Consider the following 24,726-nt stretch of genomic DNA (forward strand, 5'->3'; position numbering starts at 1 on the left):
AGTTTATTTTTGAGAGAGAGAGAGAGCGAGTGAGCATGCATGCATGCAAGGGGGCAGGGAGTGGGACAGAGAAAGAGGAAGAGAGAATTGCAAGCAGGCTCTACACTGTCAGCACAGAGCTGGGGCACGAACTCACTAATTGTAAACTCATGACCTGAGGCAAATCAAGAATCAGACACTTAACCAACTGAGACACCTAGATGCTCCTAACACACTGATTTTCTTAATTACAGAAAAACTCACACACCTGATCTTATATAAAAATATTTATAAGTGTTTTTGATGCAACTGTAAATCAGATTTTTTCTTAATTTCACTTTCTGGTGCTTCATATTAGGGTATAGAATTGCAACAGATTTCTGTACGTTGATTTTGTATCCTGCTACTTTACTGAATTCATTTATTAGTTCTAGTAGTTTCTTGGAGTCTTTAGGGTTTTCTATATATAGTATCATGTCACCTGCAAATACTGAAAGTTTTATTTCTTCCCTACCAGTGTGGATCTTTGTTATTTCTTTTTGTTATCCAACTGCTGTGGTTAGGACTTCCAGTACTATGCTGAATGAAAGTGGTGAGAGTGGACATTCTTGTCTTGTTCCTGACCTTAGGGGAAAAGCTCTCAGTTTTTCACCACTGAGTATGATGTTAGCTGTAGGTTTTTCACAAAAGGCCTTTTTTATGTTGAGGTTATGTTCCCTCTAGACCTACTTTGTTGAGGGATTTTATCATGAATGGATATTGTACTCTGTCAAATGCTTTTCCTGTATCTATTGAAATGTTTTTTATCCTTTTTCTTATTGATATATCACATTGATTGTTTTGTGTGTACTGAACCTGCTGCACCAAAACCAATAAAATACCTAGGTATAAACTTAGCCAAAAATGTGAAAGACCTATACTTTGAAAACCATACAACACTGATGAAAGAAATTCAAGATGATGCAAAGAAATGGAAAGATGTTCTATGCTCATGAATAGGAAGAACATATAGTGTTGAGATGTCTATACTACCCAAAGCAATCTACAAATTTAATGCAATCCCTATTAAAATACCAACAGCATTTTTCACAGAACTAGAACAAATAATCATAAAATTTGTATTGAACCACAAATGACCCTTAATAGTCAAAGCAATCTTGAAAAAGAAAAACAAAACGGGAGGTAACACAATTCCAGACTTCAAGTTATATTACAAAGGTATAGTAATTGTAACTGGGGCACAGGCATAAAAATAGACATATTGATCAATGGAACAAAACAGAAAACCCAGAAATAAACCCACAATTATATGGTCAATTAATCTTTGACAAAGGAGAAATGAATAGCCAATGGGAAAAAGATAGTCTCTCAACAAATGGTGCTGGGAAAATTGGAGAGCAACATGGAGAAGAATGAAACTGGGGACACCTGGGTGGCTCAGTTGGTTAAGGGTCCAACTCTTGATTTGAGCTCAGGTCACGATCTCCCAGATCATCAGTTTGAGCCCTATGTCAGGCTCTGTCCTGACAATGTGGAGCCTGCTTGGGATTCTCTTTCTTCCTATCCCTCTATCTCTCTCAAAATAGATAAATAAACATTAAAAAAAAAAAATAGAATTAAAAAAAAGAAACGAAACTGGACCACTTTCTTTCACCATACACAAAAACAAACTAAAAATGGATTGAAGACCTAGATGTGAGACCTGAAACCATAAAAATCCTTGAGGAGAGTACAGGCAGTAATCTCTGACACTGGCCATAGCAAGAATTTTTTAGATATTTCTACCAAGGCCAGGGAAATAAAAGCAGAAATAAACTATTGGGGCTTCATCAAAATAAAAAGTTTCTGCACAGCAAAGGAAACAATCAACACAATTAAAAGGAAACCTACTAAATGGGAGAAGACATTTGCAAATGACATATCCGATAAAGGGTGAGTATCCAGAATATATAAAGAACTTATACAACTCAGTCAAAAAACAAATCGTCCAATTAAAAAATGGGCAGAAGACATGAACAGACATTTCTCCAAAGACATTCAGATGACCAACAGACACATGAAAAGATGCTCAACATCACTCATTATCAGGGAAATGCAAAGCAAAACTATAATGAGATATCACCTCTTATCTGTCAGAATGGCTGCAATCAAAAACAAAAGAAACAAGTACTGGCGAGGATGTGGAGAAAAAGGAACCCTTGTGTACTGCTGGTGGAAATGCAAACTGGTGCAGCCACTCTGGAAAGCAGTATGGAGGTTCCTTAAAAAGTTAAAAAATAGAACTACTCTGTGATCCAGTAATCGCACCACTGGGTATGTACCCAAAGAACACAAAAACACTAATTCAAAGTGATAATGCACCCATATATTTATAGCAGTATTATTTACAATAGTCCAAGTATCCATCGATTGATGAATGGATAAGGAAGATGTGGTGTATATATACACAATGGAATATTACTCAGCTATAAAAAAGAATGAAATCTTGCCATCTGCAGAGAAAGACAAACACCCTATAAATTCACTCATAGGTATGATTAAGAAACAAAACATGAGCTAAGGGGAAAAAAGAGAGAGAGACACAAACCAAGAAACAGACTCTTAACTATAGAGAATAAACAGATGGTTACTAGAGGGGATGAGTGAAATAGGTGATAGGGATTTAAGAGTATACTTGTCATGATGAACACTGAGCGTTCATAAAGTAAAAACTTAAGGGGCACCTGGGTGGCTCAGTTGGTTAAGTGTCCAACTTCGGCTCAGGTCATTGTCTCATGGTTCTTAATTTCAAGCCCCACTTTGGGCTCCCTATTGTCAGCACACAGCTGGCTTTGGATCCTTTGTCCCACTCTCTTTTTTTGCCCCTCCTCCACCTGTGCTCTCTCTAAACATTAAAAAAATTTTTTTAAAAATGAAAAAAAATTTTCTCCACAGTGAACATATTGCACAAGTAACATTTTGTAACGTTAATAAGTCATTATAGATATATAATTTCAAATATAGTAAACACACACTACAGAATCATCTATTATACAGATTTGTGTATGCCATGAATCAACCTGTCTCCCTTGAGATTTAACACCTAATGTGAGTTACATAAAACAACCTTTTGTATACTAGATTTCTTAACACTAGCATTAATAAAGGAATTGTTATTTAATTTACTAGATGGCTCCAACATTTCAACAGGCAGTGAAAGGCAGCAGACTTAAGATTAAAGTTCTAGTTCTCATCATAAGCATCTTGAAGAACGTTAATTCCACAGAGCAACTCCATCAAAGAAAGGGCTTCGATGATAATCTTTAGGAGTGCTGGCTTTCAGTCATGAAGTTTACCTGTCCACAAAAATTTAATGTTCCAATCATTTTACTCTTGACCCTTATGTGCACCACTAGTGACTACAGGCTTAAGAGCAGCAAGAAAACACTTGCATCAAATTCCATGGTTCTCTAGAAAAAATACCTACTCTTAGGACATCCTCTTACCTTAGCAAAAAGATGATCCCTATATTGCTGTTGAGTAACAAAATTTTTGTAACATACTACACAAGCAAAGGAATTGACGAATGGTCCATGTAGTGTAATTGTCGGATCACATGGAGAGTGATCAAACCTACTCGGCAAAAGAGAGGTAGCATTAGAAAAGTCCACATTTTAGGAGCCAAACTATGTTGCTTCATTTGTTAAGCATTTGCTTATTTGTTTACACACACATACACACAACACACTCAGAAATTTATACTCTTCTATTGAAATATTAAAAACGTTCTTCATGTTCAAGAAATATCAAATGACTCCTAAATGCCACACAATCCCTTCAAACAGTGACCAACAGTTAGCTCAAGATTTCATAAAAGTATCTAAGATCCAATAAAATGGATTTAAGCATGTCTTGCCAAACTGGTACAATTCCAGTCTGAAAGTTATAGAGCCATCATCTTTTCCTTTTTGCCTTATTTGCCACAATATTTACTAATAGTTGTAAATGAATCAACAGAATTATAATCTCATGTCAAGATTTCTGGCACACACCTGTTTCCTAAAAATGGCTTTTAATCCTTTTAATGTTCACTTTAATCATTTAATAAGTATGTGTCATTTTAAACTGCCTCAAAGACTTTTAAAAACTCTTTAGATATAGTATGCTACCTAGTTATTTATAGAATGCTGAAGACCGTACAAAAGGCTCTATAGGTAGGTTAATGCATAAGTAGGGTGAGACACCTAGAAATGAAAAAGGTTGTGAGACCCCAAATTCTCAATTTCCATCTTTAAACTATTAGAAGGAGAGATTATGAAGGTAGGAATGTTTAATACCTTTAATACCGCGTTTCCCTGATATTTACTTTCTCAAGCTCTACTATTAAAAAAATTCAGTAAGTTAATAAGATAGGTTTATAAATAGAATATTTATTATTAATTTTGCTACATTTGGTTTGCTTTTAACATTTCTTTTGTAATACCATATTAGCTTTCTTTAGGCTAAACCAACTATCTGTAAGTGTTTTGTGTCTCCTGAAATTTGCATTTATGGGCTGGATTTCTCTACAACGGATTCAACTGCATATCAATGTAAAAAATCTGTTCAAAATTTTATGAGACATATTAGAATAAATACTTAAATGCTACAAGTCTTTAAAGAAAAGAATATAACTAGAGAAATCTGACTTTAGGCCTTCTAGGAAACCTAAGAAATAGAAATTTAAAATAACTATCATAAGAGTATAAAACAATTTGTCTGGAATACAAAGCTATGGTTACAATGGCATGAGTGCATCATGCTTTCATTATATGAAATCACTTTGTAACACATTTGCTCTTCAGTATCCACTATTCTGAGTATCACACTCACCTTTTCAAATGTCCTAAGAGAAGGTGTCCATTATCAAATTCCTTGTTACAGTGCATTATGGGACATAAAATTGGTTTCCCAGACACCTGCATCTGGCCTCCTCTTCGGAATGAACTTTTTTTTCCAGAATTAATTGTGCCTGTTTTGAGTCCTGCATTATTGGAATACAAATTCTTAAGTTCCTACTTCAGATATTTGTCCTTTGGACAGGTAACCAAAATTATGGCAAAACAATAAATACTATGAAATAGCATCAACTGGGTGATCCTAATTATAATTAAAAATTTCTTGGCTTTCTAATAAAACATATGATAACCTAAAAATAAATAGTTATTGGGACAAATAAAGCTGTTAACATCTTTTTTTTGTTTTTTAAAGATTTTATTTTTTTAAGTAATTTCTATACCCAATGTAGGGCTCGGACTTCCAACCGGAGATCAATAGTCACATGCTCTATTGACTCAGCTAGCCAGGTGCCCTTTCTTTTTGTTTTTGAAATAGGTATAGGGATTAAGTTTGTTTGTATGTTTATTATTGCTACAGCCAGTGTGGGTCTTGAACTCAAGACCCTGAGATCAAGAGTCACATGCTCTGTTGACTGAGCCAGTCAGGAGTCCTGAATGCTGTTAACATCTTTAAGTAACATTCTCTGGGGGAAAAAACTCTATTTTCTTAAGTTCAACAGCCAAGAAATGTCAAACATTAAATACTGATTAGAAAAGCAGTTGCTCCACAGACCCCTACCCTTCTTTCTCATTTATATCAACTGGCAAAGATCTAATTTTTTTTTCTCTTTTAACGATCTTAAACACATTAGAAGATTTAGCTATATTATAAAAGATTGGGGTTCTCTGAAAATTATGTTAAAAAATACAGCTGGGAGAGCGGGGAAGAGTGGAGAGTTCAGGGAGGCAAGGAAAATAAGAGTGGTACTTTCTGAAGAAACCAGCCATTGACCAATGAGTTCCAACCTGGATATCAAATAATGCAGATCTCAGTAATAAATTTACATAACACAAAGCAGAGATTTACTTATTGTTACTACCTCTTTCCTATTTATTCTATTTTGTCCCTCTTCTTCTCCTTTCATGTAAAAAAATTTTTTTTTAAAATCTTATTTGAGAGACAGAGAGAGCGAGAAAGTAAGTGCCAGTGGGGGAGGAACAGAGACACAGAGGGAGACACAGAATCCAAAGCAGGCTCTAGACTTCGAGCTATAAGAACTGGGCCTGACACAGGACTTGAACTTAGGATTTGAACTCAAAAACCATTCTTGAGATCATGACCTGAACCGAAGTTGGACACTTAACTGAGCCACCCAGCCACCCCTCTTTTTCTCCTTTCAAAGTTTGCCTATCACTAGTTTCTCTCTTTCTTTTTAAAGTAAACTCCATGCCCAAAGAGGAGCTGGAACTCACAACCCCAAGATCAAGAGTCACATGGCTCTACTGAATGAGCAAGCCAAGCACCCCTTTTCAACACTACTTTCTCTTAATTAATCTTCCTCTATCCTGATCCATTCTTCATCCCCTCTCTTTATAATCATACAACTCTTGTAGACCCCTGGCCAAATTTTGTTCCCAGGGAAATTCTGAATGCATGATATATGATGGAAATTTTGTAGTCACACTGTATAAACCATGAAATGTAAAACTGCCAGGAGGATTCTGACTGTATATCACATGATTATACACAGACGGTTTGATTATTGACTCCCTTTTATAATTATTTGTGGATTGTTTCAATACCTTGAATATTTCATACAATAGAAAACTAAGTTATTTATCTTTATGGCAGATTTAAAGATTTAAATAGAACTTAAAGATTTAAATAGAATGAATTATTCTTTTAACATCATCTAGTTTTAAGATCTAGTTTTAAGATCTCCAAATGGTTATTATACAAACTTAAGGTTTCAACTGCTTTTCTGTTTTAGTCCTCATGGGGGGAAGGCCTCCATTAAAAGCTGCCAAAATGCTTATCAATGTGTTCTGCCAACACTGAACAGCATAGCATTAATCATATTTTAATCTTCGGCTCAGGTCATGATTTCACAGTCCGTGAGTTCGAGCCCCACGTCGGGCTCTGTGCTGACAGCTCAGAGCCTGAAGCCTGTTTCAGATTCTGTGTCTCCATCTCTCTCTGAACCTCCCCCGTTCATGCTCTCTCTCTCTGTCTCAAAAAATCAATAAAGGTTAAAAAAGTTTAAAAAAAAAAAAAAAGAGAGTGTTGTTTTTAAGTTATGAAGTATTCAAATGTATACAACCTGGCCTAACTGTAAAGATCTATAAAAGATGAATTTCTAGTAGAGTAATTATAAATAAAGTACTTAAACTACTTCTAATCAAAGAACTGAATTACAAAGCTGGATACTCTGGAATAGATTGAACAAGTCCCTTAGCGCTACTTTAAAGTAGAATCTCACTTTCTGTAATTTAAGAAAACAATGATTCATCTCTGTTTCCCCAGCTATACCCTATCCAAATATCTCAGCACTTTCTAAAGATAATTTATGGAATAGCATCATACCAAATATAGTCAGTGCTGAAGCAGCTGTTCTAGAAATAGATCCCAAACTTTCATTTTATAGTATTTTTGTAGGGAGCAAGCAAAAAAAATAAAACCATCTTATAAAAAGAGTATAACTGAAGACCTTAAATCCACGCTTAAGCTCATCAGCCACCAATGAATCAGGTGTGACCTGAAGATACATACAATAACAAGTCTTACCAAGACATGAAGACACAGCTAAATGACTCATTTGTTCCCCCCTGACCTGCTCCGACAGATCCATAAACAGATGCTCATGAATTCATTTTACAAGGAATTAAAATATTGTGCCAACCTGGAGGCTAGGTATGCCTAAAGGGGCATATTACCAGGCCAACTAGCACTCTAGACAGGACTTGAAGGTGTTAGATTCACATGAGATAAACTATTTTTAGAAGACATCTTATAGATGAAATAGTCCATTTCTCTATCAAAACTACCTAGGAATCTTTCCAAAACTATAGATGTCCTAGAATTATCTCTGGAGATGAAGCCAAGGTATGTATTTAAAAGCTCCCAGATGACTCTGATGTAGCTAAGGGGAAACCAGTGAACTAAAGTCATTAACTTGCACTAAGAACAGAATGCTTATCAAGAGGAAGTTTTTATTACTCTAAGCCTTACAAAGAACAACCCAAGAGGCAAAATCATTTACCACAATTTCTAAGTATCTTTTGCTAAAGTAGGTCTGGAATGCCAAACAATTCTTTTGTTTAGTTGAATGACAGTCACATTTGGAACTCAAGTCCTAGGCTTCTTTCTGTATTCATATGCAAATGATTATAGCCTGCTTTGGCTAATATTCAACCAGCATTTATTATCTCTATGCTGAGCATTCTTTTTAGGCACTCACACAAAAAAGAATTATAAACCTTGGTCTTTGTCCCCAAAGAGTGTGGAGTCTGACAAAGACAGACATGCAAACGTTTCAATTCAAAATAACAGGGTAAAAACCGCACTAGAGAACTTTGGAATTATCCCATCAGTGGTAATCTGATTCAAAGAAAACCCCTCTGAAAACAACTTCAGAATAACAAGATATCTAGGTTCAAGTTGAGTACTGCATGCAGTTATTTCTTTTGTTTGTTTATTTATGTTGAGAGAGAGAGAGAGAGAGAGAGAGACACACACACACACACACACAGTGAGAGGTGGGGAGGAGCAGAGAGAGAGAATCCCAGGCAGGCTCCACAGTGTCAGCACAGTGTCCAATGTGTGGCTCGAACTCAAGAAACCGTGAGATGACCTGACCCGAGATAAAGAGTTAGATGCTCAACCAACTAAGCCACCCAGGCACCCCTGCATGAGTAGATATTTCTAATGGCTTTTTCAATGAAATCTTCTCTGGATTATATCCACAGCTAAGATTTCTGTGGATATCCCAAGCCTTTAAAAGGCTCACTGTTTTGTCTACAAGACAGGCTAGAAAAGCTGCCATGGTGTGACTGTCCCACTGGCTCTTAAAGATTCCATCAAATTATCTGTTGGGGGGAAAATGTTCCATAGTGACTCTTTCAGGAACCTAAGGTCTGCAAAGAGTTAGTGAAGAAGCTACCCAATGCTTTAGATGAGACTCTCATGTGGACACTTCCTTCCAAATATCTATACAGGCTGCATTGATGAATAAATAAATAAACATGAATTCTTTAGATCTCAGCTTAAAATCCATTTCATTAGAGAAGCCTTTCCTGACCCCAAATAATCCATTAAAAATCCTCCCCAAAACACACGCACTATTCCATGTAACAACTATAAAATAACACGAATAAATACATGAGCAGTATCTAATGAGATCAAGGATGGCCTATTATAATCAAAATACACGTTTGCCAATGTAGAAAGACAAGTGGTAAAGTAGGCCATTATTAATTACTGAAACTAAATTTCAATACTTTATACACTTACTAGCAACTGAATAATACAGACATAATGCATTAAGGCTTTAGGGAAGCTCAGTAACCTCAGTGTTCCACTCCGATCTCTAAAGAATACCTGGCATTTTTAGCCACTGGTCCACACACAGTCTTGCTGCTTCTGTATCAGAATGTCCTCGAATAAATTCCAATTCCTGTAACCCATGAGCATGCTGAAAATCGATTTTTTCCTAAAGATATTAAGAAGAAAATTAATTAACCTATGATTACTAACCTGGTTTCCTTAAGAAAAAGATTTTAACATACTAGTGATCAGAAAATACTGATTATCCTTTGTCCCTGTAACTCCACATCTGGACATCTATCCCAAAGAGAAGTCAAAACAAAGGTTCATGCTCTAAGATACTGATTCCAATGTTATCTGTATTTGCACAAAGTTTGCTACAACCTACATCTCCAACAATGGGTACTGTTTAATTATGTATATATATTTCGTGAAAGTCAATTAGAAACATTAATCAAACTTTTCCAGTGAAGTAGGAATGTATTTTTATATCAAGTAGATCACCAAATAGTATTAAACAAATGAGGCCAAATATAAATAAATATTAATTTCAAGCTATATGTAACTACATCTGCTGCAGAGGGGGAACAAATGCTGAAAGTAAATATACAAAATGTCAATGACTATCTCTGGGAATGGAAATATGAATGATTATTTTCATTTTTAAACCAGTATACATTCTTTTCGAATTTTCCACATATGTTCTGAAGTATACAGAAGCCTATTCAATATCTGTTCAGTGAATAGTATTAAAAAGAGCAGATATTCATTAGTACTGAGTATGTGCCAGTATAAAGCATTTATTACCATCTAGATCCACAATTGGCAAACTTTTTTCATAAAGGGCCGGACCAGTAAATATTTTTAGGTTTTGTAGACCATACAGTCCCTACTGCAACTACTCAACTCTGCATGAAAGCAGCCATAGATAACATGTAAACAAATGGGGATTGCTATGTCCCAACAAAATCTTATTTACAAAAAAAGGTGGCAGGCCAGGACCAACCATGAAATTAGACTTGTGCTTTAGACTGTTAGTTTCTAACTCTTCCTGTATATTAGCTGTAAATCTTTTGCATACTGTCTGATCATGCTATATCTAACAATTAACACTTATTGATGACTTATCATGCCATTATTCTAAAAGCATTTTAGATTTTTCACAATAACTTTGTGAGACAGGTACTATTACTGTTTGCATTTTATGATGGGAAAACTGAGGTACACAGAAAGGTCAAATAAATTGCCCAAGGATAAATAACAATGACAGGATTTAAACTCTCACAATTTGATTCTAGAATCCATGCACTTAACTAGTATACCATACTGCATCTCAACAAAGTTGTTCTTAAAAAGAAATCACAAAGTCACAAATGCTAGATTTGTAAGAGACAGGCCAGAATAATCAATGGCCTAGTTAGCAATACAACAAGATCTTCTATCAAAAAGTAGAGGAACAGGGAGATTCAAGATTTAAATCTGAAAAAAATCTTCTATACAACATTGTTCAAAGTACAGCCATACGACACTAATTCTCAAAGATGTTAACAAGCATTATATAGAGATTTTAAAAATTCCCTATAATCAAATTAAGTAAGTATAGAAGCAATGGTTTTAATACAAAATTTAAAAGTCTCCTTTAGTGCAGGACTTCCAAAGCCTTCAAGCGTCAATGTCTGTGTGATTTTCCACACAGAGAATATGCAGTATCTCAAGAAATTATCAAAAATTTTTTTCCAAAGTATATCCTGCAGTATTAGTGTTCTGAGTAATATGTTATGGAAAACAAAGCTAGTTTATCCAAAGAAGCAATATGGTAAGCCTCTGGTAGACTCCAAAGACGTTTTCTAATGTACAAAATTAAACTACTTATCATAGTTCCTTACAAAAATTTATCACAATAAAAACTCTTAGATTAAGATCAAGTACAACTACATGCCAGCCAACAGCCTATTTATTTTAAATTGTCAAAATTTAAAAATAAACAAATTTTTAAAAGTTCTGACATTTTTTATAACAGAATTTGAACTCTCTGGTGATAGTCAATGCTCAAAAAACACTTGTTGGCTTAAGTCATCCCCAAATTACCCACTACTTTTCCTTTGTCATGAAGCTTCTTCCACAAACTTTAGGGTTATACCCCTTTTTGTAAGTCATCTTAATTCTTACAGTATAGCCACAAGCAAAGCTGGTAGCTGGTCAACTAGTCAACACAACATTATCTCTGAAAGTAATTTATCTAGTGAAGATTTTGAAGTTTATTTACTTTGAGAGAGCACGAGAGCACAGGTGTTTGCACACAAGTAGGAGAGAGTAGAGAGAACAGGAGAGAAAATCCTAAGCAGGCCCTGCGCTATTAGCACAGAGCTCCATGTGGGGTGTGAACCCATGAACCATGAGATCATGAACTGAGCTGAAACCAAAAGTGGGATGCTTAATCGACTGAGCCACTGAGGTGCCCCAAGATTTTTTAAAATTTCTTTTTAAGTAGGCTCCACACCCAAAGCGGGGCTTGAACTCATGACCCTGAGATCAAGAGTTGCACACTCTACTGACTGACACAGCCAGGTACCCCATATGCAGTGAAGGTTTTAATGAATTTTTTTTTCTATAAAACCACTCCATCACAAAAGATGAACAATTCACCTTAATAGTAAAATATCAATAATTCACAAAGGCCTAAGAATAGTTGGAAGATATTTTCTACTATATCTAGTTTTAGTCAGAGTTATAATCCACTAAAATTCCTCAACAGTTATTTTTATTTTCGTTTCATTAACTTCCTTTCTGGGTAGTTTATTTTTGTTTTCTGTCATCTAGTTAAAACAAAAAAGAAGTTATCTATACAGGAAACCAAATTTTAAAAAATCATGAATGGATAGCAAGCAGTGAACTAAAGCATCTGTGTTACTTTCTCCCTTAGAAAATTAAATCTTAGGGGCACCTGGGTGGCTCAGGTCATGATCTCAAGGTTCGCGGGTTTGAGCCCCATGTCCAGCTGTGTACTGACAGCTCAGAGCCTAGAGTCTGCTTTGAAATCTCTGTGTCCCTCTCTCTCTCTCTGCCCTCCCCCACTCTCGCTCTGTCTCTCTTTCAAAAATAAATAAACATAAAAAAAAAGAAAGAAAGAAAAAAAGGAAAATGAAATCTCGGGGCACCTAGGGCTCAGTTGGCTAAGCGTCTGACTCTTGATTTTGGCTCAGGTCATGATCTCATGGTTGGTGGGTTTGAGCTCCATGTTGGCTCCGTGCTAGAGCCTGCTTGGGATTCTCTCTGCCTCCCCCTCCCCAAAATAAATAAACTTGGGAAAAAAAAAAGAAATTTTAAGAAAAAAGAAATTTAGATACATTTATTCTTCACAACTGATTAAACAAGAATCTCACAATTTCAAGAAGTTCATTCAATGCTGAGGTAAAGTCTTTAACAGAATAAATCAGCATTTATATGGGTAGAAGCTGAAACCAACCCTTGAGAAAAGCACCAATTATCATAGTGCCTATAAGATTCTGAACTCATCACAGACGCTTTATTATCCATATGGGAACACTGCCTGGGAAAAGAAGCTAGCATCATTCAGGAAATCTGTGGAAAAGGACAGCTTGCAAATCACCCCTCTCTCAAGATTTTCCCCATGACCCATAAACAATACATTTAACATAGTTTTGGGGAAAAAAAATCTTCCTTAAAATTGATTATTATTTCTGCCAGGAAAGAAATGATCCTATTTTTTTTTTTATATCTCTATGCATTAAACATTTTAAACATACAACTAGAATACTATGCACTAGTTTAATTGGTATTACATTATGAAGTAAAAGTCCCCAAACAAATCTATTTCTAAATGTAAAGAATATTAATTTATTCTATACCAAATTAGGAGATACTAAAACAGAGGCTAGAAATATACAAATTCCTATAAGATAACCAATGGACAAGCAATCAAAACACAGATGTTAAAATTATAGTCATAGTGCTTATCCCAACCTGGGAGATTATCTCCAACTCTATCCCTACCAAATTAAAGTACAAAGTCTATAAAAGCTAAGTGACCTGCTGAAACCCAAACAAGCAGCTGGCAGTGCCATGATTTCAATTTTTCTTTCTTTTTTTTTTTTAAAGTAAGCTTTACATCCAATATGGGACTTGAGCTCATGACTCTGAAATCAAGAGTTGCATGTTGTAGGAGTGCTTCGGTGGTTCAGTTGGTTAAGGGCCTGACTCCTGATTTCAGCTCAAGTCACAATCTTACAGTTGTGAGATGTAGCCCCACATTAGGCTCTGTGCTGAGCATGGAGCCTGTTTAAGATTCTTTCTCTTGCTTTCCCTCTGCCCTTTTCCCTTACATGTGTGTGCTGTCACTCTCTCTCTCTCAAAAAAAAAAAAAAAGAGTTGCATGTTATACTGACTGAGCCAACCAGGCACCCCTCAATTTCCATTGCCAAAGTCCTAGTATGAAGCTTTATTTACCCAACTCATCAACTTTCTACTCCTAACAGACATTTGTCAGCCCTGAGGGATTCTTTTTTAATTTTTATTAAAAAAAAAAAAAAATTTTTTTTTTTTAAAGTAAATTCTACCCTCAACGTGGAGCTCAAACTCATGATGCTCACATCAAGAGTCACATGTTCCATCGACTGAGCCAGCCAAGTGCCTCAGTATTGAGGGATTGTTTAAGTAATTCATCCAGGGCCTTCTAAAGCAAGTGAAGAAAAAGATTTACATCATTAGATATTCTAAATTAGGCTTCATTTTCCACATAGCAGCTTTTTGACAAACCTGATTCAAAATTCCTTCCTTTTAGTAATAGATTTAATCTGAAGGGACAGGCTCAAGTTTGAGAAAGCGGTCTGATTCTATTTAGTAGAAAAACCTTTCTTTTAATAGCTTTCTAATAACCTTTCTTTTAATAGCTTATATCTATGAAAGCACCAATAAACTCTTTTCACCCTTGTGATATAGTAATCAGAAACCCTTAATTGCTTATCTGCTGTAAGAAATCCCATGATTTTTAATTCCCAAAAATAAAGCCCAGTCAATTTTTTCTCCTGTATACATATATGATCAGAATCTAACAAACTAAAGACAGAGATATAAAAAGTTATTATGAATTACCACTAAATTAATGAGCTATCTAGAGTCCATACTGAACTGGATTCAATTACACATTTTTTGATGACAAGTTTCTCTTTACAATTGTATTCTAAACAATTCTATAATTTGGTAAAACACCAACTAAAAAATACCAACCACATACCCTGAATGCTCTATTCTTCTCCTCTTTCTGCTGTTTCTCCACTTCGACGTGGCGGGCTAGACGAGCCAGAGTTAAAGCAACTTTATCCTTCTGATGGTCAATATAGTCTTTATGCTTAACATTATCCTACAATTGAAAAAAACATTTTCATTTTTTTTTAACTAACAAAACAAGCCTTGGGATAACGAATCCATTTACCAAAGCGTTATTGTACTAAAGAACCATTTACCTTTTTTTGTAGTTTATTTCTTTAAGTAATCCCTACACGCAACGTGGTACTCAAATTCATGACTCTGAGATCAAGAGTCACATGCTCTTCTGAGTGAACCAGCCAGGCACTCAAGAAAAATTTACTTTTATCATCAGCAAATTTCTAAGAACATGTCTTGTGTATTATGTATTTCATGTAGTATTTTATAGGTCAATTATCCACCAACATCTTTCATTTTCTAAAAGTTAGATAAACTAGCTTCTAAGGACAATTTATCATCTTTATTTACTTTATAATCATCTGGATATTGAAGAGTTTGGTGTTGCTTTGTTCTTCTGATCTATAAGGTAATGCCATTAAGCCATTAGTCCACCTCTAAAAGGTCTAACAGTACAAACATCCTTGATTCTGGCTTTTCAGCAATGCCAGAACAATATTTATTTAAGAGAAATTATTGATTAAAAAAATAGATCTAACTTCCAGTTTCCAGTCCAACATGTAAGGAGCTTATAAGCTACCACTTCATTCTGTCGAGTAAAAAGCTGAAAAAACCAAAAGTGAACAACTCTTCTTAAATCCACCAGAGAAGTGAGGTCACAGTATAAATTGGTACTCCAAAAAAGACAGGGGGCAAATACAGAGAATCCCAAGTAAATGGAGCAAAAACCCATGAGTGGAAACCTCAGCAGGAAGCAATAAACGCAAAAAACCTCAACTGTAACTGATGGATTGCGAGAGGCTCAGTGGGATAAATCTAAGAGTTAACAACCGCAGGATGACCCAGTCATGGAGAGCCCTCACACTTTTGTGAGTTTACCTCCAAGGAGTTCTACCAGGTTCTCACAGTAAACACTGGAGAAAAATCCCTTCATGCTTCCAGCAGGGGGAGAGGAAAAGTAAACATTTTGAAATATGCCAGAGCATTCTGTTGTTAACAAGGTCTGCCCTCACCAACAACTATTTTACCAGAAGGTAACCTTGTAGGAGTTTTATCAGAACCTAACCAACCTGGGAAAATGGAAAGACCCAATCTAGCTCCATTTAGCCTTCCACATGAGGGAAAGGGAAATACCCAATTTCAGGCCACACTAGCCATCCTTCCCGATTGAAAGAAGGGAATGAGAAGCACTGCTGAAGGTCACAGTCCAGGGGCACAGGCTCAACAAGACAGAGACTTAATCACAGGACTATACAGTGCTACCACGCCCCATTCTTTACTATCACATTATAAAGGCCCATTTACCACAGTTCCTTTTACCTAACACATCTTATCTACCTTTCCACCGAAAATTATAAGGAACACTAAAAGGCAAAAAACACAGTTTGAAGAGCCAGAGCAAGCACAGAAAGGCAGACACGGCAAGGATGTTAGAATGATCAGATCAGGAATTCAAAACAACTATGATTAACAACATGAAAGAACAGATGCGTAATGTAAGTAAGAGAGAGAGAAATCCTAAGAAAGAATCAAAAAGAAATGGTAGAGATCTAATACACTATAAGAGAAATGAAGAATGCCTTTGACAGTGCCCTTAGTAGACTGCACACTGCCGAGGAATGAATCTCTGTGCTTGAGAATACGGCCACAGAAACTCCCAAAACTAAAAAACAAAACAAAGACCAAAAAAAACACAAAATGGAATATCCAAGAATTGTTACAAAAGATGTTACACATACATAAAAAAATACGAGAAGAGAGAACAGAAAACTTTATGCAATGACTAAAAATTTCCCCCAATCAATGCCAGACAAACCAGAAATCAAGAAATAAAATCCTCTTTGTTCACAGATGACATGATCTTTCTTAAAGAACAACATGCAGGGGCACCTGAGTGGCTCAGTAGGTTAAGCGTCTGACTTTTGATTTTGGCTCAGGTCATGATTTCCCAGTTTCAGAAGTTTGAGCCCTGTATAGGGCTCAGTGCTGCTGGTGTGGTGCCTGCTTGGGATACTCTCTTTTTCCTAATCTCTCTGCCCCTCCCTGCTAGTGCTCTCCCTCAAAATAAATAATTAAAAAAAATAAAAAACAAACACGCAAATATATAGTAGTTAGGGGTGAAGTAACCTGTGTAATTAGATATTTGTAGCAGCTTTATTCATAAATTCCAAAACTTGGAAGCAACCAATATGTGTTTTAGTAGGTGAATGGATAAACTGTGGAACATCCAGATGATAGAATATCAGTGCTGAAAGGAAATGAGTCGACAAAAAAAAAAAAAAAAGTCATCAGTTTATGAAAGGACATGGAGATTTAAATACATATTACTAAATGAAAAGAAGCCGATCTGAAAAGGCTATACATAGTGTATGATTCCAACTATATGACATTCTGGAAAAGGCAAAACTATGGAGATAGTAAAAAAGATCGGTGGTTGCCCAGGGTTGAGGAGAGGGGAGGATGAGCTGGCAGAGTACAGATTTGCAGGGCAGTAAAATTATTCTGTATGATACTATAAAGGGGACACCTGTTATCACAAATTTTTATAAACTCACAGAATGTACGTTAATAGTGAGCCCTAGTAAACTATGAACTTAGTGATAATGATGTGTCACTCTAGGTTCACTCACTATAACAAATGTATCATTATGCTGGGGGATGTTGATAATGAGGGAAGCTGTACATGTGCAGGGGCAGGAGGTATACAGGAAATCTCTGTATCTTCCTCCCAGTTTTGCTGTAAACCTAAAACTTCCCCCCAAAATAAAGTCTATTAAATTTTTTTTCTACTAGAAAGACTGGGTTACTCTGTATCACTCTGTAGGCAAATCAGTCATTTATGTGCAACCCAAATTTTATCTACAGTGGGATAGAGTTGCATCATCAACCATGTCAAACATCAAGTGTGACTTTCCAAGTACACAAAAGTTACACTGAAGTGAGTATACATGAAAAGGTCAAAATGGTATTTTCAATATGAAGCTGCATCTTTGCAACAAGAAATGCTCACAGAATCACTTTGGGTACAAGTAGTTCCAGCTGACTTCTGACCACTTGGCCAGCCTACATACACCCTTATACCAGGTAATAGATGACATTCTCCTAACTTCACCAAAATATTCTTTTACAAGGCATAGAACAATGCAGCTTATTAGAAAAAGAGTCACAAAAATCTTTATCAGAGCTCTGATCCTTTAGTAAAGACATCTTTACCTGTCTTAAAAACAAAAATTTACTCTTTGGGAAAACAAAAATAATACCCCTTTATTTAAAATGTAAATACTACCTTGAGAAGGAAATCTAGAGTAGATTCTAAAAGAATTTTTTAATTTAAGGAAGTTAATGATAATCAAACATGGGCCTAGAGTATGTTAGTTTTCCTAACAGATACACTTTTTAGGTTTTAAACTCTAGTAAAAGTTGTGCTTGGAAGGTTAAGTAAACCAAGGTCACATGAACACAAGGCAGACAAGGTATAAATTAGGGTTTACCTATAAAAATATGTTGTTGGATCACAATTCTGGGGACAGAAAGAAGGCCATGTTCTGGATTAAGGTAATTCTAATGCAGGAAGAACTACCCTTGAATTGATGGTTCACTATCATTTTACTTTTTCCTAGGCCACCACAAAATAACCATTCTGAAATACTTCTGAAGTTACACTCATTCAGGAAGATTTTACATAATATTTATTCTTCTTGAAGTTTCCTTTAAAGCACAATTAAGGATTCTCTGCTTTACATTATAAATTATAAATATACTCTCGGGGCACCTCGGTGGCTGAGTTGGTTTAAGCATCTGACTCTTGGTTTCAGCTCAGGTCATGATCTCATGATTTGTGAGTTCAAGCCCTGATCTGGCTCCACATTAACAGCGTGGAGCCTGCTTGAGATCTCTCCTCTCACTCTGGCCCTCCCCTGCTTGTGTGCTACCTCAAAATAAATAAATAAATAAACTTAAAATGTTTGAACATATGCTGGGCAGAAAACTAGCTGAAAATTAAAGTCTGAAACAGATTATATATCCAATGGGAAAAATTTTTAGTAATCCATTAGTCACAAAATATAGGTAAGAATTTTACTCCAAACTATACTCATAAGCTAGGAAGATAAATTATTTAGTACCTTCAATCAGCACTTATACATTTGTTTAGATCTCTTCAACCTCATTCTAAAGTTAGTCTCTAGTCCTAGAACATTACCTTTTGGAGAACAAATAAAGACTGTTGGTATTATTGTTTGCTAAAATTATTTTTCCTATATTTAGTTATCAGTAGCCTACGTTAACACTTAATGAACTAGCTGACTATATCAATCAAAAGATTACTTCTGTGATTCCCAGCTAACTCTGATCTGTTTATTTAATCTTTCATGACTTTGAAGGACTCAAAAGACCTAACAGCTCTGATACTGAAAACAAAAGACATTTGAATTTATTTTCCTTCTTTTCCTCAAAGGGGAAAGTTTCTATTTTCTTCTTAAAAATAAAAAACAAAAAACAAACCCCAAGCCCCAAAAACCCCACCTCTGGCTACCTATGTTGAAAGCACATAAGTAGATATGAAAGACAATCTGCTAGGAGTAGCTAAAAAGGAATGAATGGCAGCCAGAAAAAGAGTGAACTTCAACTTTGAGACTTCTGCCATTTAAAATGACAAAAATTAATTATATGAGGCAGGGGATGATACTCATATATTTTTCCATCACAACTTAGGTTTGGGGATCACGGTTGCTGGTTTAAGCCAGGCATGAGTAATGGGTTATTTATGAACACACACTCACTCCAGGAAGCCAAATCCTTTGAATTTTCATTTTTAGGGGTTCAATATGAGGGGCAGCCTCTAGATCTTACTGAATTACATACTTCTATGGTTCTGGGAAAACACACATGCACTGGAAAAACGAGATGACTGATACTAAAACACATACTAGGGATTTTGCCTATTAGGTCGCAGAAGACCTTATTTTGCACAAAAATAGAACAGGTAATTCAAAGAATCAATATGTTCGGAAATATATTTTAACTTATCAGAAAGAAGCAAGGGGAAAAAAACTTACTGCAGGCCACCTTGTTACTGATTCAAAAGCAGAATCAAAACTATAGTGTTATTTGTCAGGAACACGGGCAGAAAGTGAACTCATTTCAGGATAGACGAAAGTGTATTAAATGTTTCTGTAGAATTAAGATGAAAAGGGGCCACTATATTCTTAGGTGTGGGAGTCTCCACCATTCCATTAGTGACAAAATACTGAATTGTTATTTAACGTGAAGTCACAAAATTCTACGAGTGTTCTTCTTAGGCCAGATTTGCCAATCTTCCCCAAAGCCTGTAGTATTAATAAGCATTTAGGTCCTTAGAGTTTCTCTATGGTCAGACTTTCAGATATGTAAATTCTCAAGCTAGAAATGGAATTGGCTCTCAAAGGTAAGAATGGTAAGAATAAAGACACAGAGAGGATGATGCCACACGAAGAGACTAAGTCACGCAGGGAGAATGTCATGGGAGACAGAGGCAGAAACAGGAGTGATGAAACTGCAAGCCAGGGACTGCCGGCCACCGCTAGAAGTGAGGAGAGAGGTGAGGACCCTTCCCTAGAGTGGTCAGAGAGTGCATGGTCTGGCCAAACTTGGACTTCTAGTCTCCAGAACTGTAAGAGAATAAATTTCTGTTGTTTTAAGCCAAAAAGAGAAAACAAAAAGAATAAAATGTTAGCAGCTATAGGATCTTCAGAGCCATCTTTCTTGAAGCACTTGCTGTGCTCACCCTGGATTAACTTCCATATTAGAAATTATTGAAGAATACTACTGAGTCCAGGGTTACAGCAAATAATCTGCAAGAAAATGCTACCCACTCAGTTATTTTTTGGGAGAAGAAGATGATGGTCTCAAGAGATACACTGGGGAGGGGGAGAGTCTGTTTGCCTCTATTTTAGATCATTCTCTGCATCAGTTTTTCTTCCATACCCTCTCCTCTCCCATTGGGGAAGTTGTGTGGGGTTTTCATAGAATTAAGAAGAAAGTTGTCAAGTCAGAAAATGTTAAAAGGCATATCCTAGTTCAGGGACCATGGAAAAAAATTTATGAAGAATATTGTTTGTTTTTTAATTGGGAACCAGAGGTATGGTTAAAATCCCAGTCTGACACACACAAAAAATCTGTGGGTGATCAGGAGTCAGAAGGTTACAAAATAAGGGACACACTGGGTACAGGAAGAAAAGCTGTTCCAGAACCTCAGAAGCCAGGCTAATATGGCCTCTCTCTGTGATCCTGTTTCTGCTCACCCTGGACACTATGAACTCCTTATATCCTCTGGTATATTCTTTAGATTTTTATCTAAGACTTGGGTTTTATACAAAGCAAATTTGAGTTGTGTCCTAGAAATGGCAGTCAGATTAAGAATACGGGTTAAATCTGAGTACACATATCCATGAAAGTTAAGCACAGACAGGCATACCTCATTTTATTGTGCTTCGTAGATACCACGTTTACAAATTGAAGGTTTGTGGCAGCCCTGCATCCAGTAAGTCTATCGATGTGATTTTCCCAACAGTATTTGCTCACTTTATGCCTGTCACATTCTGGTAATTCTTGCAAAATTTCAAAATTTTTCACTATTGTATTTGTTATACCGATCTGTGATCTTTGATGTTACTACTATAATTGTTTTGGGGTGCCATGAACTACATATAAAGACTGCGTAAACGTTGTCTGACTGCTCCACTGACTGGCCATTCCCTTGTCGCTTTCTCTTTCCTTAGGCCTACTCCCTGAGACCTAAATATTGAAATTAGGCCAATTAATAACCTGATGATAGCCACTAAGTGTCCAGATGAAAGGAGGAGTTGCACAATTTATCACTTTAATAGCTAGAAATGATTAAGCTCTGTGAGGAAAGCATACTGAAAACCATGATAGGCTGAAAGCTTGGCCTCTTGGACCAAAAAGGCAAGTTGTGAATGCAAAGGACAAGTTCTTAAAGGAAATTAAAAGTACTACTCTAGTGAACAAACGAATGATAGGAAAACAAAACAGCCTTATTGCTGATATGAAGACAGTTTTAGTGGTATGGACAGATCAAAGCAACCATATAACAAAGTAACCATAACATTCCCTTAGGCCAAAGCCCAATCCAGAGCAAAGCCCTAACTCTCTTCGATTCTGTGAAGGGTTAAGTGAGGAAAAAGAAAAGCTAGTTTGAAGCTAGTTGTTTTCACAAGGCTTAAGAAAAGCTGTCTCAGTGAACAGTGAAGTGCAAAGGGAAGCAGCAGGTGGCTACACTAAGCCACAGATTTTCAATGTGGATGAAACAGCCTTCTAATGGAAGGAGATAATATCTAGCACTTTCATAGCTAGAGAGAAGTCAATGCATGGCTTCAAAACTTCCAAGGACAGGCTGACTCTCGTTAGGGGCTAATGCAGCTGGTGACTTTAAGTTGGAATCAACGCTCATTGACCATTCTAAAATCCTAAGGTCCTTAAGAATTATGCTAAATTTACTCTGCCTGTGCTTTATAAATGGAATAAGGCCAGGATGATAACACATCTATTTACATCATGGTTTACTGAATTTAAGCATACTGTTGAGACCTACTGCTGAAAAAGAACTCCTTTAAAATATTACTGCTCACTGACAATGCACCTGGTTATCCAAGAGCTCTGCTGGAGATACACAGTGAGATTCATGTTGTTTTTACGCCTGCTAACACAACACACATTCTATAGCCCATGGATTGAGGAACAACTTCAACTTGCAAGTCTTATTATTTAAGAAATTTATTCTGTAAGGCTATAGTTCCATACATAGTGATTCCTCTGAGAGATCTAGGCAAAGAAAATTGAAAACCTTCCGAAAAGATTTACCATTCTAGTGGCCATTAAGAACATTTGTGATTCATGGGAAGAGGTCAAAATATCAATATTAAGAGGAGTTGGGAAGAAATGGATTCCAACCCTCTTGGAGGACATTAAGGGGTTCAAGACTTCCGGGGAAAAGGAAGGAAGTGCAGATGTGGTGGAAATAGCAAGAGAACCGGAATTAGCAAGAAGTAGAGCCTGAGGATGTGACTCAATTTCTGTAATTTCATGATAAAACTTGAATAGATGAGGAGCTCCTTATCAATGAGCAAAGAGATTTCCTGAAATAGAATCTACTCTTGTGAGGATGCTGTGAAGACTGCTGAAATGACAACAAAGGATTCAGAATATTACCCCACTTGAGAGATTGTTTGTGAAACTTAATCAAAGCAACAAACCTCACTGTAATTTTATATTAATTGCCACAGCCACCACAAACTTCAGCAACCACCAACCTGGTCAGTCAGAAGCCATCATCATCGAGGCAAGACGAGAAAAAAAAGGTTAAAACTCACTGAAAGCTCAGATGATGGTTAGCATTTGTTAGCAATATTTTTAAATTAAGGTATGTATATTTTTTTAGACATACTACTACTGCACACTTAACATCTGTGCTATTGTGGTGGTCTGGAACCAAACCTGCAAAATCTCCAAGGAATGCCTGCACAGGTGAAAGTAAGACTTCTTTTGTTTTTGAGGACAAAATGTTTATGTTTTAATGTAGTAGAGTTGAGTTATAGCAAAAATTCCAAGCTAGAAGTAAGGTATAACTTGGGCAGGAAAGGAAGAATCTCTTATGAGATCTAATCCGTAATAATGGGATTCAATGTGTCAACATAACTGGGGGCAGAGGGAAAAGCAAAGCCTGGGATAGGAGTCCCTTATTTTGTCAACTAAGGACATTTTTTTTTTTTTTTTTTTTTTTAAAGTAGGCTCATGCCCAGCGTGGAGCCCAATGCAGGGCTCAAATTCAGGAACCTGAGATCAAGACCTAAGCTGAGATCAAGAGCTGGACTCTTAACTGACTGAACCACCCAGGCACCCCAAGTAAGGGCATTTTAAAGGAACTAATATCAATGGTCACCATTTCTTACGAGTAAAGACACAACCTCAGGCTGATCCTTTAAAATTTCCCTTAATAGTCTCATATTAAACAAATTTAGCCTTGTGAAAAACTAGCTGCACTATCCTGATTTTTCTTTTTGCTACAGGCCAATAACCACCTCAAAATCAGTTCAGTTGAACTTCAAATTAGTTTTGATCATGAACTCACAATCCTGATCATAAAAGATCATGAGGAGTCACATCCAGGGTGACTACTATTTAGACAATTTTCACCAAAGTAATTAATACTTTCACTTACTAGTCAAGTTTAATGAGCTAAGATTTCCTGGATACTATTAAAATTTCTAACATTCATGTGAAACATCTATGTGAACTATAAAATCATACAATATCATTAAATAGGCAAATTAATGACAAAATGGCACAATACCGCCGATCAATGAAGTTATCATCTATATATATTTCAATGTCTTTTTTCCCTAACTTGTATTTAAGTGAAAATAATTTTGCCTTTTGTTAAATAAAATATGTTAAGTAAAATCTAGAAAGCTATAAATCAAATCTTAATAGCAGTTGTTTCTTTCTGTCTGGAAAGTTTTTTTTTTTTTCCCTTTTTATCTCTATTTCCTAATATTTCTACAGTGAGCACATGTAATAAAATTATTTACAGAATTTCAATTTTTTTTTCAGTAGACTTCACACCCAGTGCAGAGCCCAACATGGGGCTTAAACTCACGACCCTGAGATCAAGACCTGAACCTGATCAAGAGGAGGATACTTAACTGACTGAGCCACACAGGTGCCCCATGAAATTTCAATTTTTAACAAACAAGACAGCATAAAGACAAAAAGAACTGAGGATCTCACTCTTTTGTTTGGGAATGATAGATTTGGTTTAAATTAATCCCTTACAAAAACAGAAGTTTAACATTTATACTTTATAAAGGTAGATGGAAATTCTGTATCTAGAAGCAACATAATCTGTTAGTAAATTGTATTTAACTTTTCTTTTCCTCCAGATTTTTCCCTCTAAGAAATCCAAGACAAGATAACATTATTTTCCAAACCTAACAGAAAAAGATACTA

The 24,726-nt window shown here is 36.0% G+C and overlaps 1 protein-coding gene across 5 annotated transcripts in view; it reads right to left on the reverse strand.

Moving 5' to 3' along the window:
- Nucleotides 1-24,726, reverse strand: part of ZNF451 (zinc finger protein 451) — an 88,050-nt gene that overhangs the window by 40,158 nt on the left and 23,166 nt on the right. For all 5 annotated transcript variants that reach the window (XM_053222630.1, XM_027057523.2, XM_027057521.2 and 2 more), the window contains 4 exons: nt 14,573-14,698; nt 9,373-9,484; nt 4,831-4,981; nt 3,465-3,591 (listed from right to left, as the gene is read on the reverse strand). In XM_053222630.1, the coding sequence (XP_053078605.1) occupies nt 3,465-3,591; nt 4,831-4,981; nt 9,373-9,484; nt 14,573-14,698 (516 nt within the window). The remainder of the gene's footprint in view (nt 1-3,464; nt 3,592-4,830; nt 4,982-9,372; nt 9,485-14,572; nt 14,699-24,726) is intronic.

This window comes from Acinonyx jubatus, chromosome B2 (genome assembly GCF_027475565.1).
Source record: "Acinonyx jubatus isolate Ajub_Pintada_27869175 chromosome B2, VMU_Ajub_asm_v1.0, whole genome shotgun sequence".
NCBI lineage: Eukaryota > Metazoa > Chordata > Mammalia > Carnivora > Felidae > Acinonyx > Acinonyx jubatus.